The sequence below is a fragment of the Mobula hypostoma genome, chromosome 15 (genome assembly GCF_963921235.1).
Source record: "Mobula hypostoma chromosome 15, sMobHyp1.1, whole genome shotgun sequence".
Classification (NCBI taxonomy): domain Eukaryota; kingdom Metazoa; phylum Chordata; class Chondrichthyes; order Myliobatiformes; family Myliobatidae; genus Mobula; species Mobula hypostoma.
The window spans coordinates 24,075,370-24,092,227 of record NC_086111.1 but is presented as its reverse complement, the minus strand read 5'-3'; the positions used below and the strand labels follow the sequence as shown (position 1 = coordinate 24,092,227).

At 41.1% G+C, this 16,858-nt stretch overlaps 1 protein-coding gene across 2 annotated transcripts in view; it reads left to right on the top strand.

Annotated features, from left to right (window-relative positions):
- The window catches only part of sumf1 (sulfatase modifying factor 1), a 187,381-nt gene that overhangs the window by 75,876 nt on the left and 94,647 nt on the right, over window positions 1–16,858 (top strand). For both annotated transcript variants that reach the window (XM_063067863.1, XM_063067864.1), the window contains exon 5: window positions 658–780. In XM_063067863.1, coding sequence (XP_062923933.1) covers window positions 658–780 — 123 coding nt within the window. The remainder of the gene's footprint in view (window positions 1–657; window positions 781–16,858) is intronic.

Genomic DNA, 16,858 nt, shown 5'->3' with positions numbered 1-16,858 from the left:
ACCCACATTGGGCAATCCTCACGATTTATATAATATAAACAAAATGTAAGATTTCTTATATTAACTGCCCAATAATAAAATCTAAAGTTTGGTAAGGCTAATCCTCCATTCTTCTTATCTTTCTGAAGATGAATTTTATTTAATCTAGAACGCTTATTCTTCCATATATAAGAAGATATAATGGAGTCAAGAGAATCAAAAGACGATTTAGGAATGAAAACTGGCAATGCCTGAAAAATATATATAAATTTAGGTAATATATTCATTTTGATAGAGTTAATTCGACCAATTAACGATAACGAGAGAGGTGACCAATTTGACAGTATTCTTTTTACATGATTCAATAGAGTAAGAAAATTTTCTTTAAATAGACACTTATAATTTTTAGTGATTGTTACACCTAAATAGGTAAATTGATTTCTTACAATTTTAAAAGGAAAGTTAGAATTTATTGGTATCAAATTGTTCAAAGGGAAAAGTTCACTTTTATGAAAGTTTAATTTATAACCTGAAAACTGGCTAAAACAGGAGAGTGAAGAATTGCTGTACATTTCTATATCTATGGTCTGATAATTTAGCCAAAATGCAAAGCAGTAATAATTGTCATAAACTGTTTTTGCTGTATTTTTCCATGTGATTGTGTTTGTTGTTTCTCAGGATGGATCACCCAGTCGTGCACATCTCCTGGCACAACGCAGTGGCTTACTGCACCTGGGCAGGTAAACGGCTGCCCACGGAAGCTGAATGGGAATACGCTTGCAGAGGTGGACTTGAGAACAGGTAAAAATAAGACTCATTTCTGGAAATTATACCAAAGCAGAACAGATTTCATATGCCATTGTGAGGTGCTTAAAGAATGGATAGCAAAAGTTTAAATGACAAACCATCTGCACCAAGAGGTAGCCTGTTCTTTGAAGACACCATCACCCTGTAGAATCTCCCAATTTTGGGAAAAATATATGAATATCCCTTCAGCATATTAAACTTTAAACCTGTAACGAACTGCAATCCAGATATACACTCAGTGGCCACTTTATTAGGTACCTCCTATACCTAATAACATGGCCACTGAGTGCATGTTCATGGTCTTCAGCTGCTGTAGCCCATCCAGTTCAATGTTCGATGTGTTGTGCATTCAGAGATGCTCTTCTGCACACCACTTTTGTTAGGCAATGGTTACTTGTCACCTTCCTGTCAGGTTGAACCAGTTTGGCCATTCTCCTCTGATCTCTCTCATTAACAAGGCATATTTGCTACAGAACTGCTGCTTATAGGATGTTTTTTTTTGTTTCTCACACTATTCTCTGTAAACTAGAGATTGTTGTGTGTGAAAATCCCAGGAGATCAGCAGTTTCTGAGATACTCAAACCACCCCGTCTGGTACAAACAATCGTTACACAGTCAAAGTCACTTAGATCACATTTCTTCCCCATTCTGATGTTTGGCCTGAAAAACAGCTGGACCTCTTGACCATGGCTACGTGTTTTTATGCATTGAGTTGCTGCCACGTGATTGGCTGATTAGGTATTTGTATTAACAAGCAGGTGTACAGGTGCACTTAATAAAGTGGCCACTGAGTGTAATTCTTTATTCTAACAATACCAGGTGTAGATTGTTTCATGAGACATTCGTCAGACCTTGTTTGCTAATCTGACCTCCAATATTTTTAACATATTTGGAAACGTCACATTATATCACAAATTGTTAGTTAAACTTCCATGCATAGAACCAATGGCTTCCAATGCGGTTTATTTCTGAACTGTAATTTAAATATCAATATCATTGATTTTCTATTTTCCCAATAAAAGTTGGTTGTAAATTAGAGTGCAGAATCTGAACTAAGTGAGCTTATTGTCACTTGCAGTATAGTACTCTGCAAAAGTCTTAGGCACATATATATAGCTAGGATGTCTCAGACTTTTGCACAGTAGGTAGTAATTTTATGTATTGCACTGTACAAAAAAAACACAAATTTCATGGCATATGTGAGTGATGATAAACCTGATTCTGATATGGGTGGCTGTTGTGGACTAAGAGTGGGAAAGGGGCAGGGAGCGGGGAAATCATGGTTGGGAAGAGGGGAATGGAGAGGGTAGGCAACGGAAGGCACCAGAGAGACATTCTGTGATGATCAATAAACTAATCTCTACCCTCACCATTTGCAACATCCTTTGCCTCCTTTGTGATCTAACTGCATGTGTCATTTAATACATAAAATAACAGTTTTGATAGGTAGCCCTGTGCAGGTGATGCTATTGTAGTCTTTTCCAACAAAATCAACATAAATCGTTTCCACTTCTAGTACTTACAAAGCTCAGAGCACATTTATTATAGTAAATTATGAATTATAATTCTTTGATAATAAACTTACTGTTAACAAATAATCTTAGTGGACTATAACTTGGATGTTTTTCTCTCTGTGGCATGAGATCTGAACGTGGGGGGGGCGGGGGGGGGTGTGGCTAAATGGCATACCAAGCATTAATTACTGTTTAACAAGCTTTCTAACCATAAAAAAATATGCAAACAGTGGGTAATTCTCATAAAACTATTTTGAAATAAAAGGAATTTTATGCATTTCAAAGACACCTCCTGGCCTCAGTAGAGCAACCAACATAATCAAAGACCCCACCCACCCTGGACATTCTATATTCCTCACCCCCCCCCACAACATTCTCTCTAAGGTGTGCGCGTCTGACTGCACACACACATCTTTTGTTATAGCACACAGAGGAATTTAAACTGCGCACAGAAGGTTATCACCCTGTACCTCGTCATCATGTTAAGTATATTTCATGATCGTACACAATCACATTTCCTTTTCCGGTGTCTGTTGTGAACAGTGTTGACAACGTGGAGTTTGCGATGATTTGTCTGCAGATTTGAGAACTGGCTTATTTATTTTGTTTTTATTGAAAAAAATTATTGATTAAGTATGTTGAATTCCAAAGAAGCAAAGGGCATGAAGCGCAAAACAACTGCTCGTTCATTTAAAGCGGAATGGCTTAATGAAACAATAGAAACTGCTACACCTGAATCTCATGGAATCAGGAACATGCAGCTAAGAGAAATATTTATGTGCAATACTGGTGTTACCTGTGTGTGTTGTTGCAAAGCAAAAGTTGCTGGAGAATTTGCAAGTGGGAAGAATTGGAGTGATATTTGGAAATTTGACTTTTAAAGTGTCATTTAGCAAGCGACAGTGTGCAAAAGCTCTGGCGAGGAAATCCTTCATTATCCGATACAAGCCTGCTATGTATATTTTGTGAGAATGCAGAAGAATGAGGGTGAAAATGATCAAACCCAGGGGAGATCAAAGTTCTTATCGACAGTGTTTTGCTAGATGTTAAAATGAATACCTCTATATATAAAATTCAGTGTGCACATGTTGATGTTACTGGGCAAAAAAATTGCTTAACACAAGATTTTTGTGCACACTGGTCATTACAAATTAGAGGTAACATTGCCCTCCCCCACCCCCACCCCCGCAATGAGGCTGAAGATACAAAAGCCTGAAAGCACGTACCATCAAGGTCAAAAACAGTTTCTATCCCACTGTTCTAAGACTTGAATGGTCCACTAAAACAATAAGATGATATCTTTATCTCACAATCTACCTCTTATGGTCTTGCATTCTATCATCTGTCCACACTGCAGTTTTTCTGTAAATGTAAACCTGTATTCTATTTTCTGTTATTGTTTTCTCCTGTCCTACCTCAATGCATTCATGTGATGAAATGAATTGAATGGGTGGTGTGCAAAACAAACTTTTTTGCTATACTTCGGTATGTGTGACAATAACAAATTAATTTATCAATTTAACCCATTTCCTATATGTTAACCATGCCCCCTATTCTATCACTCTGGAGCAGGGTTTCCCAACCTGGGGTCTACAGTGCTGTTGGTCCATGGCATGAGAACAGTTGGAAACCCCTGCTCTTGAGACAATTTACAATCGCCAATTAACCTACCAGTCCACCTGTCTTTGGGATATGGGAGCAAAGTGGAGCATTTTCAAAAAAAACCCCATGCAAACTCCACATAGAAAGCACCCAAATTCAGGATTGAACTTGAGTCGCTGGCACTGTGAGACAGGGGCTCTACTAGCTGCGCCACTGCAGCTAAGATTTTCAACATTGGAGAATAGCTATGATCGTGGTGAACTGGGTTGATGAAGTCTGCAGAACTGGAAAAATGGACTGAAAAGTGGCAGGTGGAATTTAATACAGACAAGTTGAGGTGTTGCACTTTGGGAGGACAAACACGGTAGGATTTACACAGTGGACATTAGGATATTGAGGAGAGTGGTAGAACCAAAGAATCAGGGAATACAGATCCATAACTCCTTGAACATGTTATCACAGGTAGATAGGGTTGTAAAGAAAGCTTTTGGCACATTGCCCTTCATAAATCAGAATATTGAGTACAGAATTTGAGATGTTATGTTGAAGTTGTACAAGACATTGGTGAGGCCAAATTTGTATTGTGTGCAGTTCTGGTCACATTCCTACAGGAAAGATACCAAAAAGATTGAAAGAGTACAGAGAAAATTTACAAGGATGCTGCCAGGACTTGAAGACCTCAGTTAAAGAGAGAGGTTAGGAATTTATTCCCTGCAGCGTAGGAGAATGAGTGTAGCTTAATTGAAGTATACAAAATTATGAGGGTATAGATGGGGTAAATGCAAGCATGCATTTTTCAACTGAGGTTGGGTGACTAGAGGTCATGGGTTAAGGGGGAAAGATGAACTATTAAGGGAACATGAGGGGGAAGTCCAGAGGGTGGTCAGTGTGTGCAACGAGCTGTCAGCGCAAGTGGTGGAGGCAGGTTTGCTTTGCAACATTGAAGAGAAGTTTGGATACGTACATGAATGGGAGGGTAGGATCCAGGTGCAGGTCGATGGTACTAGGCAGAATAACAGTTCCTTGTGGACTAGATAGGCCAATGGACCTGTTTATCGTTTGTAGTGCGTTATGACTATGACTGTATGGTGGGAATGTAGCGATTGACTGTGTATCCCTGAGCTCTGCTGGAGAACAAAGGGTTTTACATTCACCAGCCAAGAAGGGCAACTCATCCCATCCTCATTTGCAGTCCATTAATTTGAGTATCTTATTTATTTTTGAAATTATTCCAGCAAAGAAACCCAAGAGAGATCACAGGAGATGTATAAATGAAAGTATGACACTGAGAAGATATCTGGCAGCTGACCAAAAGCTTAAATGAAAGTGGACATTTTAAAGAGCATCCTGTAGGAGGCAAGTGTTTCAAGAGGTCTGTGGAGGAGACTTACGGTTTAAGGTGTTGGCAGCTTTCAGGATGGATCTCAGTCACAGAACGATTTAATTCAGGGATAAGGTAGCGGTGAGAAATGGAGAAAAAAACCACCTTGGTGTGTTCTGGTGCTGAAAAAGACTCGTGAAAGAGATTGATGAAAACAGTAAGCAATTTGAAAACAAATATTAGGATTGTAAATGTTGTTGGATGTATGGGATGTCCAGAGAGGGGTAGCACCTCTAATGAAGAGGCTTATCATGTCCATTCTAGGGCAGCTCACTCACCTTTGTTTCCCACCGGACACTCAGCTCCAAGTACCAAGTGGCTCCGTACCTATGTGCATGCGACAGGGGCCACACACTTGTACCCCGCTTCCACAGCTGGTCTAGACCAGGCGAGGGTAGCTGGCAGGCCTCATACTCCGGTGAGATAATGACGTGGCTGTTCTAGCCTGTGAAGTCAGCTCTGTCCGACTGGGTGAATGAGATCAACAGTGAGGCCCAGCGGCCAGGAAGGTGGTTCTGCAATGCTTCATGGAGAGACACAGAAGAAGTCATGGTCATCGACTGCAACCCCATTTGCAATGACTGACCCCAGAGTCTCCAAGGTCAAGAGAGTGGAATTGCCCCAGCGCAATGACTTTCCACTTTAAAAAAACTCCTGAACGGGTGCAGAGACGGCCAAACAATCAATCTGGTGTTGCTTGGTAGGCAGCCAATATCGATCAGCAGGCACGACAATGGTGAGTCAATTGGACTTCATGTTTAGGTATGGCAGTTGTCCTTTCAGATGATCTCAGAAGAGGTAGTGAAGGGAAGCCAGCCAAATATAGAGTTTAGAAAGGGAGAAATGAGGGCTATGGTAGCAGTTGTTACAACGTTAATTTAAAGCCACAGTCATACAACACAGAAACAAGTCCTTCAGTCCGTACAGTGCATGGTAAACATTAAGAACCCATTTCCATTAATCCCATTTTAATTACCCAATGTTCCACCAAATCCCACTAGATGCTAAGACTCACCTACACTGCAGGCAATTCTCAGTGGCTAACTAACCACCTGCACGTCTTTGGGAAATAAGAACAAGAACCCAGAGGAAGCACGTGCTGTCACAAAGAAGCCGTGCAAACTCCATGCAGGTATTGTGGTGGGGTGGGGGTCAGTATTGAATCCAGGTTGCTGGAGGTTTGAGACAGCATCTCAGTCGGGCGCACCACTGTGACAGGCTGAGTTTCAGACTCAATCTGTCAGACAGATGCAAGGAGAGGATTGGACTCAGCAGGAAGAGTAGAATTTGTAATGAGAATGAAAGAAAGTGACTTTGTATTACTCAGTATTTCACTGCAGGGAATTTCTTCTCCTCCCGAACAATGTGACAGGTAAACAGTCTGACAATTCAGAGTTGGTGGTAAGGTAGAACTGGACAAAATCAATGTTTCCAGCAATATTAACTGATCAAGAAATCCATTTCAAGTGACTGTCAGCCTTTGTGCAAGGAAAACCCTAGACAGTGGCTCTAAAGTTAATATTTTGTAATTTTGCCTGTCATCACTATTTTGTACAGAATAATTCAGTGGTCACACGATTATGATGGCATGCATACAATTACAGTTCGAGCTCAGTCCAGAGTTAGTATTGTGGCATAAATAAGCCAACACAGGCAGCTACGTTCATTGCATGTACTGTAGATAGGATCCCAGTAAGAAAAAGGTGCATTGTGTCTCATCATGAAATTTTGTTCATGCAGTATATGGGATTTAATTTATTAAACAGAAATAGTGTGTCCAGCTAAGCAAAGAACTGTTTGTCCAAGTTATTGGTTATCTACACTAATAGCTCCTGAAGGGCCTCAAGTTCTTTATCTCTGTTTGATAATGCTCCTAGGCAACCCTTTGGGATATATTAGATTATTCTAAAAGATGTCGTATAGGAGGAAGTTCATATTGATCATTTCACAAAGTAATGAAAGGCAACAATGATACCTGCCGACTGGGCTCAATACTTAAAAGTCAATGCAAATGGGGCTTTTGTGGTGTTAAAAGCCTTTATCTGGAACAAACCAAGATTTATTTTCAACATCAATTACAGATATTTACTGCTAACTATGAATATATTATGTGTGTGTAACTGAGAAAAATGCAAGAGCGATTTTAACCTGCACTTTGGTCCAGAATGGATTCTCTTTTATGTGGCTAACATGCAGCTGAAATGAATAACATTATAAACTTCAAAAGCAGTGTATTCCCCCTCTCCTTTGTTCCCTTTATTATTAACAGTTATATTCTTTCTGCTTTATCAGTTGTCTTCCCTTAACAAGTGTTCCATAGGCAGGCCAGGAGTGAGCAGACAGCCTTCAATTGATATTCTGAAGCTGATGGTGAGATTTAAGAGATAGTTCTTGTTGTCCTTTGTGGATAGATTTTTACTTAGTGACCCCTCAAAGTAGTGGCTAATATTATCTTTCCAGTACACCAGACATCTTTCCCTTCTGATTTGGATTGAGCATAATGCTAGATAAAACCTCTTTAAAATTATCCTCCATTATACAATTGGAGTGGCGCAATAGTGTAGCAGTTAGTGCAACATTATTACAGCGCCAGCGACCCAAGTTCAATTCCCGCCACTGTCTGTAAGGAGCTTGTATGTTCGCACAAACTCTTTACAGACAGGGTTTCCTCTGGGTGCTCTGCTTTCCTCCCTCATTGCAAGGCATACAGGTTAGTAGGTTAATTGGTCAGTTGGGTGTAATTGGGAGATGTGGGCTCGTTGAGCTGGAAGGGCCTGTTGCCATGCTATATCTCCAAATAAAATCCCAAATTAGAAATTAGTTGCTTTTTCTCTCTCTCATGTGCGTGAAATGTTGATTCCAAAGACGACATAAATTACAGATTACTGATGCAAAAGGTTACAGCTCATCAATGAAACAATTAACTGTTCTATGGGACACAATTATTCCTCAGCAGCTGGGTCTAAGAAACGGTGTAAAAATAGATTTGACTCATTACATCTCATATCTAGGCTATCATTTGCAGCTGATGAAATAATTTAGCCATGGTTAGTAGCCTTTTACTTGACACTTAAATAGGTGATATTATAGCCAGTGCAGAGAGCTATCAAACATGACAGGGGATCTTGATCAGCTGGGTAAGTGAGCTGAGCATCGATAAATGGCTTTCAATCCAGATCAGTGTGAAGTGTTAAATTTTTGGAGGTCAAACCAGGGTAGGATTTATACAGCGAATGGTAGGGCCCTGGGAGTGCTGTCAAACTAGGGACCTAGAACTACAAATATACACGCGAGTTCATGAAAAATGGTCTCACAGATAGGCCGGGCACTGAAGAAGGTGTTTAGTGCACTTTAACAGTCAGGGCGATGACTACAAGAGTTGGGATGTTATGTTCCGATTGTACAGGATATTAGTGAGGATGTATTTGGAGTATTGTGCATGGTTCTCAACACTCCTTTATAGGAATAATGTCATTAAGATAGATAGAATGCAAAGGTGATTTAGCAGAATGTTGCCAGGACTCGAGGGCTGGAGATATGGGGAGAGGTTGATCAGGCTAGGACTTTATTTCTTAGAATGTAGAAAACTGATGCATGGCACTCCAGAGGTGTATAAAATCATAAGGGTACAAATATTGTTATAATTGTGAACAAAATCATCAGACAGATACTGAAGTTAATGGATATTGAAGCCTTTATTCAGCAAAACAAGCAGGCATCATTCTGGAGATGCTCTCAGTAGAGACCTCCTAACCCAAAATTACATCATATTTTATATGTTAAAGTACAAAGGTAACAACAGGACAATCTCATAGTGTGTCCTTTGAGTTTCAAACACCTAGATCTTCACACCAACACAAGTGTTACTCACCCCTGCCTCCGCAGCTTCAGTCATGCTTATGCAGATACCTCAGGTGAATGGACATTTTCTGGTTTGCAATCAAACAAATCTGAAGCTCCAGGATTGTTCCGAGTTGCATTTTAACCTCAATCTACAATCCACATTCAGATCTGAAGACTGGTTTCTGTTGAAATTAATATTTGCTGTATACCATAAATCCAGAATATGACTTAACAATAGGATAAATGAATAGCAACACACATCAAAGTTGCTGGTGAACGCAGCAGGCCAGGTGGCATCTCTAGGAAGAGGTACAGTCGACGTTTCGGGCCGAGACCCTTCATCAGGACTAACTGAAAGACGAGCTAGTAAGAGATTTGAGAGGGGGAGGGGGAGATCTGAAATGATAGGAGAAGACAGGAGGGGGAGGGATGGAGCCAAGGGCTGGACAGTTGATTGGCAAAAGGGATATGAGAGGATCATGGGACAGGAGGCCTAGGGAGAAAGAAAAGATTATTTCAAAATCTAAAGGTCAAAGTAAATTTATCATCAAAGAACATAAGTGTCACTATATACTACCTTAAAGTTAATTTTTTGCAGGCATTCACAGGAAAATAAAGAAATAGAATTTATGAAGATTTATACATAAATAAAAACTGACAAAGAAGCAATTGTGCAAATAAAAAGAGATAGACAGCAAGCAAATAAATAATACTGAGAACTTGAGATATGGAGTATTTTGAAGCGAGTCTGTAGGTTGTGGAATCAGTTCAGTGTTGAGGTGAGTGAACTTTTCCACAACGGTTCAGGAATCTGATGGCTGTGGGCTAATAACTGCTACTGAACCTGGTGGTGTGGGACTTAAGGCTCCTCTACCTCCTGTCGATGGTAGTGGCAAAAGGAAAACATAGTCTGGATGGTTTTCTCATTGTGCCAAAGTTTCTACCTCCTGACGATGAATGTAATTGCAAAAATTACTATTCCCCCTCTCCCTAACTATTCCATTCCTCTTGAACATTTCCACTTTCCAATCATGAACTAATCCTTCAGTTACAGGAATATAACATCTTGCAGTGGCTGTCACACCTCATGCAACACGGAGACAAATGCATTTATTTTATTCAATAGGAATTGTGAATTGTGATCTACTGAGTTGCCTTTCACACAGATCTATCCCCATGCTCGAAAGCAGCCTTCGGATAATTCTCAGAGCCACAGAGCCATTGGAATTTTGTACAACCCAGCTATGCTGTCCTTTGGTATAATGCACAACTTCAATAGATATTGTATATTACCATGATATTCATCAAGCAAGGGACATTTCTTTTAAAGGGAAGAAGATCATACAGACTTAGGCAGACACCAGGCCAGAAGTGCAGTTGCTGAAAGAGGCCAACAGTGGTCATCGGAAGCAATAATCTCTTGTGGGGCATGGTTAAAAGGGAACATCACAACAATTGGTGGAGGGCAGGTCAAGTAGATCTAGTATCTCAACTAATTCTTCACAATTACTTCAGAAGCATCCTCTTCTCCAATGAAGACAAAGATGTAAAGTATGCAATCAATATCACAACAGTGTCCTCAGATTCCACTGCAAGTTCCCATTTTCGCCATTAATAAGCTTCATGCTTCCATGAGCAATCTCTTCACTATTATTTGCATAGAGAAAACTTTGAAATGTCTTTGAGATTGCCAGCTGCTCTTTTCTCAAATTCTGTCAGTTTTCATAGTCCCTCTGACTCCTTTGTAACAAGCCTGATTTCTGCTGCTCTTTATAACCTTGTATTTGTCATAAGGGTTTTTTTTGCTTTTTATCTTCACTCTTTTGTCATCCTAGGAGCTCGGTATATGTTTGTTTCTTCTTTGCCCCTCATAGGACTAGTCTCAACTGCAGCTGAGCTGTCTCTTCTTCTAAGTCAGCCTATTTTTCTGATATAGCTTGGCCTGTTAACCTTTGAATCTGCAGGAGCATACCCGTTAGCGTTAGTGACCGGGGTTCCATTCCTGCCGCAGTCTGGAAGAATGTTGTACATTCTCCCTGGACCACGTGGGTTTCTTCCAGGTGCTCCAGTTTCCTCCTACGTTCCAAACACGTATGGGTCAGGGTTAATAAGCTGTGGCCATGGTATGTTGGAGCCAAAGCATAGCGACACTTGTGGGCTGACCTCAGCACATCCTTAGACTGTTGGCTGTTGATGCAAATGATGCGTTTTACTGTATATTTCAATATTTCGATGTACACATGACAAAGCTGATCTTTAAATCTCTCTTTATTTACCCTGGCCAGAGCTACTCGCATTCAATTGAAATTGGCCTTCCCCAATTAATTATTTTTACTTTATAAAGCTCCTTCTCCTTTTCTGTAATAAAACCACATCATATTATATAATGAGCATGATCTCCTCAACATTGCTCTACCAAAGTCAAGGGTTTTTTCCCTTATAAAAAGGGCTAGAGCATGATTTAAGCAATCGGAAATGACTGCTGCCCCCTGAGTTCGCATCTGCTGTCTCTTTTGCATGCTGCCCACATAGATAAATGGAAATAGAGATGAGGGGGATACCATGGGAGAATGAGGCAATCAGCAACGTGGGAGGATGAAACACTGTAGTGGTTTGTGAGGGGATCCCCACACTACAGAGTAACCCATTCAGGCCATAGTTCACAGATACCTGCCAGTGCTATCTCTCTACTAACGGGCAGCACAGGGAAAGTCGATGACATCAAAGTCATTTAAATCATTTGCGGTTCTCATGAATTGCCCTCCATGAAAATAAAAGAAACAAATTTCATAGTTTGCAGCTTTTAGTATGGTCTGTCACTGGGTCAAAAGTAGTTCTTTATTTTTATTTAGAGATAAGTGCAGGATAGGTCCTTGCAGTACATTGAGCCACACCACCCAGCAATCCACTGATCTAACCCTAACTACATGACAATTTACAATGACCAATTAACCTACTAACTGGTATGTCTTTCGACTGTGGGAGAAAACCACAGCACGTGGAGGAAACCCACACGCACGCAGGAAGGACATACAAACTTTCTAACAGAGGACGCCGGAATTGAACTCTGACGTCCCAAGCTCCAGTAGTGTCGTGCTAACTGCTATGCTGTCGTGGCGTGAACTTCGATGGTGGCATCACGTGCACAAAATACAGTGGGAAAGTGTCACTGTGTTAGAACGTTCAACTTGTAAAGTTTGCCATTACAGGCTGAATTAGCCTCTTGTGAGTGTGAAGAATGTGACAGAGATCCATGGATACGTGTGTCACAGTGTTTGCTGCCTGTTTTCTGATGGAAGGAGGACCTCTGGAAATAGAAGCAGATACTTCAAAATATGCTGAAAATGCTTCCTCCGGGCAATCTCCATGTAAAAGACTAATAGCATTTCTATTTGTAACGCAGATTCTAGAATAGGGGTTCCCAACATGGGTTCTATGGACCCCTTGCTTAAAGGTATTGGTCCATGGTATTTGATAAGGTACCCCATGCAAGGCTTATTGAGAAAATAAGGAGGCATGGGATCCAAGGGGACACTGCATTGTGGATCCAGAACTGGCTTGTCCACAGAAGGCAAAGAGTGGTTGTAGACGGGTCATATTCTGCATGGAGGCTGGTGACCAGTGGTGTGCTTCAAGAATCTGTTCTGGGACCCCTGCTCTTCGTGATTTTTATAAATGACCTGGATGAGGAAGTGGAGGGATGGGTTAGAAAATTTGCTGATGACACAAAGGTTGTGAGTGTTGTGGATAGTGTGGAGGGCTGTCAGGGGTTACAGCAGGACATTGATAGGATGTAATACTGGGCTGAGAAGTGGCAGATGGAGTTCAACCCAGATAGGTATGAGGTGGTTCATTCTGGTAGGTCAAATATGATGACAGAATTTAGCATTAATGGCAAGACTCTTGGCAGTGTGGAGGATCAGAAGGATCTTGGGGTCAGAGTCCACAGGACACTCAAAGCTGCTAAGCAGGTTGACTCTGTGGTTAAAAAGGCGTACGGAGCATTGGCCTTCATCAGTCGTGGGATTGAGTTTAAGAGCCGAGAAGTAATGTTGTAGCTATATAGGACCCTGGTCAGACCCCACTTGGAGTACTGTGCTTAGTTCTGGTCGCCTCACTACAGGAAGGATGTGGAAACCATAGAAAGGGTGCAGAGGAGATTTACAAGGATGTTGCCTGGATTGGGGAGCATGCCTTATGAGAATAGATTGAATGAACTCGGCCTTTTCCCCTTGGAGCGACGGAGGATGAGAGGTGACCTGATAGAGGTGTACAAGATAATGAGAGGCATTGATTGTGTGGATAGTCAGAGGCCTTTTCCCAGGGCTGAAATGGCTAGCATGAGAGGGCACAGTTTTAAGGTGATTGGAAGTAGGTACAGAGGAGATGTCGGGTAGGTTTTTTACGCAGAGAGTGGTGAGTGTGTGGAATGGGCTGCCGGTGGAGGTGGGAATGATAGGGTCTTTTAAGAGACTCCTGGATGGATACATGGAGCTTAGAAAAAGAGAGGGCTTTGGGTAAGCCTAGGTAATTCTAAGGTAAGGACATGTTTGACACAGTTTTGCGGGCCGAAGGGCCTGTATTGTGCTGTAAGTTTTCTATGTTTCTATGTTTCTAAAAGGTTGGGAACCTCAGTACACACATTTGAGTTTATACTTGATGACCTGTGATTTCTAATTTTGATTTTTTTCTTTTTGCCAGTGAGAAATGTACTTTGGCAGTCGCCACCAATGCACCTACAATCCCAATCTGGTTTTCCTCATGTTAGTGGTAGAGCCATAGAGAGATACAGTACAGAAACAGGCTCTTTGGCTCATTGTGTTCACACTGACCATCAACCACCAAAATACACCAACCCTACATTAGTTACATAATTTATTCACCCAACCTTTTTATCAACTTGTGTTGGGCATGTGGCCAAGTGGTTAAGGTGAAAGTCTAGTTATCTCAAGGTCGCTAGTTCGAGCATCAGTTGTGGCAGTGTGCTTGTGTCCTTGAACAAGGCACTTAATCACACATTGCTCTAGTCTGTGCGAGGAGTGGCGCTCCACATAGACTTCCAATCTGCGCCTTGTAAGGCATGAAAATGCCTGATGCAAGCCTCTCATGGTCTGAGTCGATGTTCCCCTTTTATCAACTCACCCTGATTCTACCACTCACCTACACACACTGAAAAATTTACAGTGGCCAATTAACCAACCAGCCCTTTGGGATGTAGCAGGAAACTGAAGTAGATGGAGGAAATCATCTAAGCACCATGCAGGCAGCACTTGAAGTCAAAATTGAACCCGTGTCTCTGACACTGTGAAGCAGTGGCAATACTACCTGGGCCCCTGTGCCTCAGTACTGTATGGCAAACTCCCAAATCCATTAAATGTCTTGCTTGCAATGTGTTTCAAGAAGTAAGAGGTGAAACTGAGTTGTACGTGACCCCATGAGGCTCACCCATGTTCTTCGAGAAAGGTTATCTGCCATTCTTACCCAATATGTGTGACTCCAGACCAATAACAATGCAGTAAACTCCAAGACCTGGACCTCAATAGCTCCCTTCTGCAATTGGATCCTGGATTTCCTCACTTGTAGACCCCAGTCAGTTCGGATTGGCAACACATCTCCTCCACAATCTCTCTCAGCACAGGTGCACCACAGGGATGTGTGCTTAGCCTCCGCCTTACTCGATTTACACTTATGACTGTGTGGCTAAGTACAGCTCCAACAACATATTCAAGTTTGCCGATGACACCACTGTAGTGGGCTGTATCAAAGGTGGTGTGATATGATAGCACTTCTATTCTGTGTGCTATCCAAACAGGTGTTACTACCTTGTAAACAGATATGATTGAATAAACACTGTTTTCCATTATTTGGCCCCTTCAGTTTCCTCTCATTGCACGGTCTGTTTGAATACATCCCATGAGTCTGTGTGTAATTAATGACTTGGCTGTAGTCAGAATACAGTGATGTGCAAACTATTACTGTTTTACACAATGTGTGTAGCGTACAATTGTCAATTATTATTAAGCCATGAATGTCCACTGTGGTATTTGTTTTTATAAACCAGAGATACCCAAAGCTTTGGGTATGATTGGCTATTTCCAACTGAGAATAGAAGGTTGTGGTTTGAAATTTATGCCACGGAGACTACTGGCAGTTAATTCAAACAGCATATATCAAGCTAACATATAATGCTAGTTCGATGTTGATTATGCAAAGTTATACCGTGCACTGAACACGGAATCAGATCTTCATTACTGATTGTCCCCTCCTGCTTCGAATGGCCAGAGGGGGCCTCTTGCCAGCTCACTTCTTTTGCTGATTCTACGATGTCACATAGATGGAGAAGAAGTGCTACTATGCAAGATACCATAAGGCCATTAAACTTAGGCTCAAATTAGGCCATTTGGCACATCAAATCTGCGCCACCATATCAAACTCCTCTTCAAATATACTCACTTGCTTGGCCTTCACAGCCACCCATGGCAATTCCACAAATTCACCGCTCTCTGGCTAAAGAAATTCTTCCTTATCTTTGTTCTAAAGGGAAGTCCTCTATACTGAGGCTGTGCCCTCTGGTACTAGACTCTCAAACCATTGGAAACGTCTTTCATATTTGACGCAAACTTTAATATTAGAGCCGTGAAGCTGTACATGGTATTTTCATTAACTGCACATTCACTTTCATTTGGGGTACAACATATTTCATCAGTTGCTTCTATCAACGTGCTTTACTCAAAGTAAAGGACTTTTTACAGTATTTACCCTGGCCAAAGGGCTGATATCAGCGTATGAATAATGCCGGGGAGAACCAGGTCCTATCCCTGACAACCATTTTATAAACAACCCACTGTGTAAGCTGTAAATAAATTCAGTTGCCTATTATAAGCATGGTAGATTATGGAAACCAGGCCTTGCAGAGCCTGTGAGCAACACTTTGCATGTCCCAGCTCTGTACTTCATGATAATAACACTCACAAAATGCTGAAGGAAATTAGCAGGTCAGGCAGCATCTATGGAGAGGAATAAAGAGCCAATGTTTCAGGCCAAGACCGTTGGCTCTTTATTCCTCTCTGAAGATGTGGCGTAAACTTCTGAGTTCCTTCAGCATTTTGTGTGTGTTGCTCTAACTTTCCAGCATCAGCAGAATCTCATGTGTTTATGATATACTTCATGATAGTGTTTCCAAATGGCTGGGATCATCACGTAAAAAAAAACTCTTTGGATTAAAAATAATTTAAATTAGTGTGTACATTGTGTACCTTCCCATTAAAGATTTTGCCTAAATTATAAATGCTACTAAACCAGGCACACTCAAATCCAACGTCCAGCCAATGGGATTTGGGAATGCCGCGATTGTAATTAATGAAAAAAAATCCCAAGCACTGTTTTGTATTTTAGACACATTCAGTAATGGATCTCTTAACTAATTCCACGGCTTCACATTTTACATTTAAACTGAAAGAAAATTCTAGAGCCTGAGTAATCATGACAGACTGATTGAAGCTGACTGCACTGTCTCAAACTAGTGTCCTTCTGAATATTTATAGTCTTGTATTAAGAAAGCTAGAGAGCAATCAAATCTTAATTAAAGGTTACTGTCTTGTATAAATGAGAACTAGAACTGGCAGAATTTTATGTCCTATAGAGTATTTAGGCAGACATAGCAGCAATTTTATCCCATGGAAATAAACTGGATTGGTATTGATGGACAAAAAGGTTGACATGGGGTGCGGTG